Below are 9602 nucleotides of genomic sequence, written 5' to 3' on the forward strand. Positions count from 1 at the left end.
CGGTCGCATGGTCACGATCAAAAGTTTAATTTATTTACAGGTTAAGTGCTTAATATTTCGACCTTTGAGCCGCACTGAGGTTAAAGCTTAAAAACTCTAAAATGTCTGGGGGGGGGAATGTTTCCACAAACTCTTTTTAGTGTTTAGTGCTGATTGTTGACCGATTCTTTCCATAAACTGCAGTGTCCCTCATCTTGTTATTGATCATCAGCACGTAGGAACGCCGCATGGACCGTAAACATTGCGGAACAGAGTGCTGTGATGGAGTGTCGCATGCAAGAGTGTACTTGACACACGTAAACACAGGTCTCTTTAGCTCCGCAGCAGAGATTTTAGAAAAAAACGACGAGTGAAGAAGAAGCTGTTAGAAAGGTTGACGCTGAAAAACCCCAACAGGGGTCGTTCCCAACGTGTGGGACTAGCGCAGTTGAAATAAGACACACTAACGCTGTATTTCTGGATATCCTGAGATGAAGCGTAGTGGTCGGAGCCGCTCCCTTCGGACGTGAAGGTCACAGGTTCGAATCCCACCTCCAGCTGTTGTACCCTGGAGCAGGTACTTACTCTAAATTGCTCCAGTAAAATTACCCAGCTGTATAAGTGGGTAAATAATTGTAAATACCTTAACATTATAAGCTGCTTTGAAAAGAGCATTAGCTAAATTAATGTTTTAAGTTTACATAATTTCTTATTTATAGACAGTTATAAATCTTGTGTTTCAGCAGACAAAATGCATACTTGCCTGACAGCAGTTTAAGCAATTTTTGATTTAGTTGGCAAAAATGAGTACTTTTGTGGTACATTTACATGCATTGTACTCTCCACTGGTTTTCAGCTCTTAGCAGTTTACTTATAGTTTACTCACCTGACCTGCGATATGACGTCCAGCCGAGTTCACCAAGCTGTCGCGGATGTCGCGCAACATTTAGTTAGTAAATGCCAAGTGCGTGTAACGTGCTGCGGGGATCCTTTACGGATTCATACAAGCGTATGCGTACATAATTCGTAATTAAACGCCGGAGAGGATAGCGCTGTCATGTGCTGAGCGGCCGACTAACCCAAAGCGTAGTAAATGATCCGTGGAGCAAATCGGTGGCGGGAAAGAGAAAACGACGTGCGGCCGCTCGGCGTTTTCGGTTCGTCCGAGCCGCACGGCCGGGACTCGCCGGACGCGTCTTCTAATCGTGTGCAAAATACCTGTGGCCCTAGAACATGGAGGTGCCGGCGGTGAGCCGACAGCACGCCACGCTGCTCTTCAACACCGCCCTGGAGCAGGGCAAGTGGGACCTCTGCCGTCACATGATCAGGTTCCTCAAGGCCATCGGCTCGGGGGAGTCGGAGACCCCGCCTCCAACGCCAACCACTCAGGTACTGAAAACGGACGGGTTCGACTTTTGCGCTCGGCGCTACGTTTGTAGGAAGCCCTAAAGCGGCCCGGTTTTCGACCTCTTTTACTTTTCGCGGGCAGTTTGCAGAACTTTGGTGTAGCACTTAGTTCACCTGGGTAAATGGTTGAGTCACTTTTCTCAAAAGTGTCAGCGAAATGAATAAATGTCGCTTCCGTTCAGAAGTGGCCATCTGATGGCTCGAAGTTCACGTGGGACTGTAACCCCTCGAGTTAAACTCGACGACAGCGAATAGATGTTTGCGTACCGGATGAAACGAAGAGTCGCTCTTCGCTCGCAGTGCGGGCTTGGAGTTTGTCTTCGTAAAGTTTTGGGGACGTTCTCACTGAAGACTGAATTCTGCCCGTCGTAATTATTTATTAATCACCTTATGTTTGTTTAATGTTAGGTTTCTATCAATATAGATTAATATTCCTTAATAGCTGCTTAAATTCAGTGATTTGCGTTGCAGGGTAATTTTTGCTTTAGTTCAGGGTCCTTCATCGTAGGGTTTGCAGTGCGAGTTGGGGTGCGGATCTGATACGAGGCTACGAATGGTCACATTTAGCACCGCTTTACAGCTAGACGAGTCTTTTGAAGCGGAAAGTAAATCGAGTGGCTCGACCGGAATTAAAAAGGCGTCTTTGTTCCGACAGGAAGCCAGCTCCACGGGAGGGTTCGAGTTCTTCCGTCACCGCAGCATCAGCCTTTCCCAGTCTGCAGACAGCCTCCTCACCGGGAAGTTCAACCTGCAGAAGACGCTCAGCATGCCTTCGGGTCCCTCCGCTAAGAGGTACTGCTGTACCGACGCTCGCGTCCTTCCCCGATGAAGGGAAACTCTGAAGAAAGCCCACCGTTACCCTGGCGACCCTGAACGTGCTCTGTGGGGGGGCCGAGAAGAAACAGTCCCGACTGTAAAATATCACATCTTTAATTGATTCCCGTATCTGTAAAAACGGAGAAGTGAAACAAAATAGAAAAACGCTTTGCGAGGAGATGGTGTTGCATGTTATTTATTTAATTTTTTATTTATGTAAATTATTTTCCGGGAACAAACTATAAAGAAGTGGAAGCGCCTGAACTTTTTAACTTTTTCTTTGTGATAGAAGGCGTCATTTAGGCTCAGTATCTGTTGTGCACAAGCGTGTTTCTTCAAAAGCTTCTTCGTTTAGGGGGTACTTTTCTCCAAAGAAACTTAGTGTTAAGCTGCTTCGTTTTTTTTTTATACCCATTTTTACAGCTCGGTAATTTTTTACTGGAGGAATTTAGGGTGAGTATCTTGCTCAGGGGTACTACAGCTGTAGGTGAGACTCGAACCTGTGACCTTTGGGTCCAAAGACGGCAGCTCTAACGTGGATTTTTTTCTTTAACGGTGGCTGTTGTATCGATACGTTCCGTACTGCCCTGCCAAGGAATGTGGGTTTTTTCTTTCTTTTTTTTTTTTTTTTTTTTTAAAAGAAGGCGAACTTTGTGTTTTGCAGCGGCGACAGGTGGAGCAAGGACAGCGACTGCACCGAGAGCATGTACATTGACCTGATGCTGTCGCGTCACGCCCGCCGTCTGCTGGAGCAGGTGCGCCTCAAGGACCTCGGCTACTTCTCCGCCCAGCTGGGCTTCGAGCTCATCGGCTGGCTCTGCAAGGAGCGCACGAGGGTGGCCCGGGTCGACGACTTCGTCACGGCCCTCAAGAGGCTGCACGAAGACTTCCTGTGGCCGTTCCCCGTCATCCCAGCCTGCTCCGTCAACTCCCCTTTCAAAAACGGCCGCTACCGCACAGGTAGGGCGTCGCGTCCGAACGCTGTCGGGCGGCACGCTTTTTTTCCCCCCAAGCATTCGCTGGCTGCGCGCTTGACGTAAGGAAACCTGGCCCGGTGGCGAGTCGCGATTTCCTGTCCGGACGGCAAAACGCTTCACCGACTGACGTCTACGGTGAAAGCGCGGAATATGAACTGAACAATAAATGAATTTCTTGTTGTAATAAAATCTGCTTTCCCACAGGTTCTGAATTGTTTTGCACATATTCTTCTATTCACTCTAATGACCACACTGTTAATCTGTCATAATCCTTTAATTCCTGTGGCCAGACTTAATCGCACTCGTATTTCTGGCGGGAGGAAGGGGGGGGTGTTGACGGAATGTGGTCCAGAGCGGTGCCGATCGAATGAACGAACGACTTGACGTACATCTTTATTTTGACAGTTTCCAATAATTTTTACTGACTTCACATAGTTATAGCGACAAGTTAAAGAGTTCTTTAAGACAAGGTGTTTTCTTTCTTCTTAAATATATATAGTGTTGAAGTGTAACGGGTGTTAAAGAATGTGGCGAAGTATAGGAAGGTTGAGACGTCTCTCGGCTTTGGCTCTTTCAGCGTTGGGCACGCAGCTGCTCAAGTCCCAGTCTGCCGACAGCCTCCTGAACAGCGAGCCGGACTCAACGTCCCACCAGGCGGCGCCCCGGAGCCACAGCTGGCTGCACGGCCTCGGCGGGGAGCAGAAAGAGATGGACACGGCGTCGTCGCACGGTCAGCAGCCGCAGGAAGCCTTCCTCTCGCCTCTCGTCAGCAAGGGTACGTGAAGGGCGGGCGACTTTGCGCGCCGGAGCAGTTGAGCCTGCGGGCCGGAGCCCAGGAGCTCTGCGTCGGGCCGGGGGCGTCGAACCGTCCGAATCGGCTCGGCGCGAGCCGGTTTAACTCCCTTTCCCTTTCTCACACCTCACGTGCTGCGCGTCGAGCCGGAAAACGCGCGGCGAGTTGAGCAGTTGTTCAGCAGGCCAGCGTTCCTTAACTACTCCTTGAAAAGTACAGTCGATTCAAGGGGTCATTATCTGCTACTTGTGGCATGGCAGTAAGCAGTGTGTTATGGTTCTTAGGGCTGTCGCCTGATTGCGGTCCTGCTGTAGTAACCTCGATCCCCAGCGTTGTCATAAAACCCAACTGAATAAAAGGGTAGATCAAGGGAAGTTGAGTATCTGACACTGGAAGTCCTCTTGGACAGATGCGCCAGCTAGATAATGCAAAATTGGGGTAATAGAGAATATGAACACACCTGGTATAGCATAGTTGTTAAGGCAAAGATGTCCGATCAGGTAAGAAGAGCAGAAGTTTGCTTTACACCTGAACAACACTTACTGGAGTGGAACGTTTTAGCTCAGCTCTTGTTATAACCTGCGATAACACGTTAGTTCATACGTGTGGGGTCTCTTGCGCGGGCTATTCTGTGCGCTATTAAGGTGTGCCGTCAACCCTCCTCGACGTCATACAGGTGAGGAGTGCAGCATCGGCTCTGCCACGGACCTCACGGAGACCAGCTCGATGGTGGATGGCGACTGGACCATGGTGGATGAGAACTTGTCCACCTTGAGCCTGTCTCAGTCGGAGCTGGAGCACATCTCCATGGAGCTGGCCAACAAGGGGCCGCACAAGTCGCAGGTGCAGCTCAGGTGAGCCTGGCGCGCCGCGTGGAGCGGACCGAAGCAGAGCTGGGAGCAGAAAGAAGCGTTTGCCCGCAGCTGAATACAACCGGTTTCTAAATGAGCCGGAACGCTAACGATGCGAAAATACCATGGTGGAAAAATTTTGATCGCTCACGGAATCGGAATGTTTCTCGTTCAATTCTCGCTGTCTGTTTCTCGCTCCGTTTATACTGTTGTGTTTCTGCTGGGATCTCAGATACCTGCTGCACATTTTCATGGAGGCTGGATGCTTGGAGTGGTGTGTGGTCGTAGGGCTCATACTGAGAGAGGCGAACGTCATTAAGCAAGTGGTCAACCTGCTGGACTCCCCGGACGTCCCCGCCGACATGATCCAGAGCGTCCGCGGCGGCCTGCTGGCAGTAGATGCCTGGGCCTCGTCCGACTGGTGAGTCCCCTGCAGGCACGACGCACACCGCGGTCACGGCGGCTTCCACATAAGCGAGAGTTCCCGTAGAGGTGCAAGTCTGTTTGGAAACAGGTGTGCGACACCAGAAAGAGCAGCGATTTAAATTTGACGAGGCCGCACCCTGTTATCTTCATAGATCGGCTTTAAAAGTTTTCTGAAATATGCTCGAAGGGTCTCGAGTCCCCACAGGAATGCTGTAAGGGATTCAGCAGTTCAGAGGCAAAAAGGGAGCTCATTTTCGCCACACTGGAGCCAAAAGCGAGAACTAACATTTTCGATTATGATCCCCTCACGAGAGGGACAAGAAGTGGATGGGTGCTGCGCTCTTGATGGTGCGTAGGGAGGGAATTATGAAGCGGACCTGAACTTAAGTGTGCCGTTTCCTGAGAATGAACTGCATCTTTTCTTTTTTTTCGTGGTTGCCCTCCCTCACCCCGGCGGCCCACTGGCAATGTTCCTACCACCCAGCCTGGGGTACAAGCCCTTCCTCAACCTGATTCGGCCCCAGCTGCAGAAATTGGTAAGCGCCGCCGTGGACTCGATCCAGCCGGAGGCCTTTCAGGCCGCGGGCGCCTCCAAGCTGGAGCCCGCGAGTCCTAGGTTGGAGGACAGCCGGGGTCCAGCCCCGCCGGGGACCACCCTGCCCGCAGAAGCGCCGGGAGGGCTGACGAGGCCCGCCGAGGATCACCCTCTCAAGGAGGAAGAGGAGAAGCCTCTGGAGGAGGGGACCTATGACTGCACCCTCTCCTGACCTCCCCGTCACGATACAGGAAGCCGGAGGAGGTCCCACCCTCTCTGAGCTGCTGAGAACGGGAAGGAGCGGGAGGCTCCCAGGCTTGGAAGGGCTCGAAGTCGCTCGCTGTCCGGACAGCTCTTCTCATCGCGCCTTTGACTGCTTTTTATTACCGGTCTTTGTTTTACTGCTGGTGTGAGATCGAGGCGCGCGTGCGTGCGTGCGTGTGCATGCGCTCCTACCTGTCTGCTCCTTCAGTGTGACGTGCAGAAGCCCTGATACACGGGGAGCTCAGGCTGTTGTTACTGTGCGTCACTTCTCACAATCAGGGTTCTCGGTCGGTGCGTTATTTTGCGGTCCTTTGCTCAGTATTACCGTCTTGACGAACGAAACACCCTCTCATTATGCAGGGAGCTTGTGGTGTTCAGAAGAGCCGTTTGGGGAGAGCGGTACATGACCTTAGAACGTACGCTCGACCGCGCCGCGCTTTGAGGAAGGCCGCGTGCTTGGGCAGCGGGGCTGAGCCGCTCTCGGCGCGACCGACCCCACGCGTTTCGGCTCTCCTAACAGAAGACGACCAGGGTGCGGTACACAAGCACAAGCTGGAGTCCCCCATTTAATACGTTTATCATGTGGTCTTTGAGGCGTGTCGTGTTCTCCCCAAAGCGTGACCGGGGCAGACGGAGGGGAGGCGGCGACGCGACCGCTTTCTCAGAAACTGTCCGGGGAGCGAGAGTCGACGTTGGGCGTCGTCGCCTTTTTTTACCGTCTTTCTTCTTTCGTCCTCCCGAACGATGCGTTTTGTATCATGTAAATAAAGGTATACTGTACTTTTGTGAATACCGGTGTACAGAAGCTTTTAGGCGACTCTTTCAGATACGGCGCACGGTGGTATTTTCAGGTTCCGACAGTTTCCGGAACGTGGTCCGTAAAACCGCAGCGAGTCCCCGAGCTCTGCTCGCAGATGCGATCCGGTGTGCCGGGGGAGTGCGGAGGGACGCGGCGACGTCCGTTTCTCGTGGCCTCCGGTGAAGCCGAGGACCAGCGAGGTGACGCAGAGACTCCGCCAAGTGTTCACGGCGTCTCGTTGGTATTATTTACAGTGAACGACAAGGTGGTGCAGGGCGGGGGACCTCCGTCGGAACGTTTCTCCGTTTTCGGGTGCGGTAGTTCACCAGAAGACTGTATGGCATCCAGGTGTTTCGGTGGGTTTGAACTGCGGCGAATGAGGCGGCGTGTTCCGTCGGGTACTTTTGGAATCGGCGCTGATGGTGTCTTCGCCGCCCCTCCGGGCAAACAGGAAAGCGTCTCAAAAAATACCGCGCAGAGCTTTAGACGCCCAGCGTGCGTGCGCGGCCGATCGGGGACGAGGGAGCGGTTGTAGTAGTAGGAAATGGCCACTTTCCGCACGCTCGCTGCGGCTCGGCAGAGCTCTGTCCTAGAGTCTACCTCTCCGCGTTCGTCGCACGCTTTCAGGATGAGCGCCGGCCGCCGCACGCCTCGCAGCTCCGACCCATACAGAGAGCGAACGAAACAAAACGTACGTTTGAAGAACAAGTTTGCCGGACAGCACTTTAGTTTCCCCTTTCATTTTTAGCAGGTTTATTATGCTTATTAATATAATCACTTAAGATGTGTATGAACGGAATACGTACGCGTACAATAGGAGTGACTCCAGCGGTTTGGACTCGTGTCAAAGTCACCGTTTTCCCAGCACATGCGGTCGGTGAGAGAAGACTGGTGACGTTTCGTGTTGTTTTCGGCGTAGGCCCACCTCAACGTGCGCTGGATGCGCGGTGTCCGAACCCCCCTCGCTTGCTGCCTGCTCCGCGTGGACCGCCGCCAACGTATTCCATTGGTGTTACCGCTCGGCGCGCGTGAAACGTCCTTTGGGAGCTCAGATCACGTGTTACAAGTTGATGTGAATCTATTCCACATAACATCTGAAAGTTTTTCTTTCTTTTCTTGTTTAGCTGAACTTGTATTTACTTGTTGACTTTGGTGCTTCCTACTATTGCTAACTTATTACTGTTCAGTTATTACTAATAATTATCACTGCATTCACTAGGTAACCAGGTACAGTTTCACACCTGCACATGATTATTGTTTCTGTGGCTGTTTGTCTTGGAGAGGCATTGCGTATTATTTAAACTTGTACACCAATTCCGTGATTCGGACCCTTAGCCGAAGTACCGTTACGGTTTAACGGTGCATTATTTAGGCCGTATGGAATTATTTAAAAGTAGCCCACCTCAACTACCTTTGCTTCGTTATTAGAAGCATATGCTTTGCTCTATGCATTTTTTTTTTAAAAGCTGTATTGTAGCTTTTCTTTCCACATTTTGTGTACCCTGGTGTAACGTGTACACCCTTGACAGTATTACAATGATACCCTTGTTTAAAAAAAAAAAAAAAAAGTCAGGGGGGACACAGGCAGAAATCACATTTTACACATTTAATTGAGCTAGTCATTCTACCTATCCGCAGAGGGACCAAAATGGAATCTTTGCTCCCACTTTGTGTTTTGCTATTTCAAGATGTTTCATTAATTTCTGGAACTGCAGGCATGCAAAGCCTACGTCTGTCTATCACGCAGCACGAAGAACGCAAGTGATGCGGCGAGCGGGTGTTGCCGTGCTGCTTGTTTTGTAGCTGGGGTGTGTGACTAGCAGCCCAGCGCTCCTCCGTCTCACCTCCCATGCCAGACTGTCAAACCATGGTGAAGTTTACTTATTGCTTTGCAAACCAAAGAAAATATGTCGCCTTCAGAAAATCCTGAGATCTGTGTGTGTGTGTGAGAGAGAGAGAGAACAAGGAGTGAGACTGAAACCTGCAGTCCTTGTCCTTTTGGAGAGAAATTGTGCTCTTCACATAAAACTACTTCTCATCAGAGTGTTGAGTTTGTATCCAGGTGAGCAAGAGCATCTTCTGCTGGAGAAAATCAATGTTCCACCTGAGGTCAAACTAAAGGACAAATGGAGAGACGTGTTACCTATAGAGGTACTGTGTCTATAACGAATACACGCGGGAGGACTTTTTGCACATTTGAATGTGGACATGACACTTCAGTCCATCTGACTGTGTACAGTTATAGAGTGCTGGGCTGGAAACTCATCTTGTCAGTGAGCCGAATTCAATGCAGTGTATAGAAAAGGTTTCTTGTACAATTACTTTTCTACTCCCTGTTTTTTCTATTTTTTCCTGTATATAAAGAATAATAAATTATTTTTTAAAACATCTGCTGAAACTGTAATTTCTTAGCCATTGCAGATGAGCCCTCAACTGTTTTTCTGTTGCTTTGCATTTAAGACAAGTACTTCTTGGTGCGAAAGTCTACATTTATCATGACATCCATTTGTTCAAGTTAATAGTACAACCTTATTTTGGTCAGTTATTTTATTGCCAATGGGGCTGCCTGGTTTTCCCCATGGGCCATTCATTCATATCATTTAGTCTCATTTAGCTGTGTAATCCTCAGCACTCCTGTAAAGGAGTCTTTTACAGCAAAAAAGGTCTTATGAAAACATACCTTTTTTATACAGTAGGCCTATGACTCCATACAACAGTTGCTGCATAACTTAGTGTGCCCATTAGAGTGAAACGG

At 50.2% G+C, this 9602-nt stretch overlaps 1 protein-coding gene across 3 annotated transcripts in view; it reads left to right on the top strand.

Annotated features, from left to right (window-relative positions):
* Positions 1 to 9195, top strand: part of ric1 (RIC1 homolog, RAB6A GEF complex partner 1) — a 66442-nt gene extending 57247 nt beyond the window's left edge. The window contains exons 20-26 of one of the 3 annotated variants that reach the window (XM_018753439.2): positions 1210 to 1368; positions 2042 to 2178; positions 2867 to 3162; positions 3757 to 3909; positions 4649 to 4826; positions 5056 to 5244; positions 5734 to 9195. In XM_018753439.2, coding sequence (XP_018608955.1) covers positions 1210 to 1368; positions 2042 to 2178; positions 2867 to 3162; positions 3757 to 3909; positions 4649 to 4826; positions 5056 to 5244; positions 5734 to 6016 — 1395 coding nt within the window. In that variant the 3' untranslated portion in view covers positions 6017 to 9195. Of the gene's footprint in view, positions 1 to 1209; positions 1369 to 2041; positions 2179 to 2866; positions 3163 to 3756; positions 3955 to 4648; positions 4827 to 5055; positions 5245 to 5733 lie in introns of all 3 variants that reach the window. The other 2 variants (XM_029252769.1, XM_029252768.1) reach the window with 2 other exon arrangements.
* The last annotated feature ends 407 nt before the right edge of the window (positions 9196 to 9602 follow it).

Source organism: Scleropages formosus, chromosome 6, assembly GCF_900964775.1.
Source record: "Scleropages formosus chromosome 6, fSclFor1.1, whole genome shotgun sequence".
Lineage (NCBI taxonomy): Eukaryota > Metazoa > Chordata > Actinopteri > Osteoglossiformes > Osteoglossidae > Scleropages > Scleropages formosus.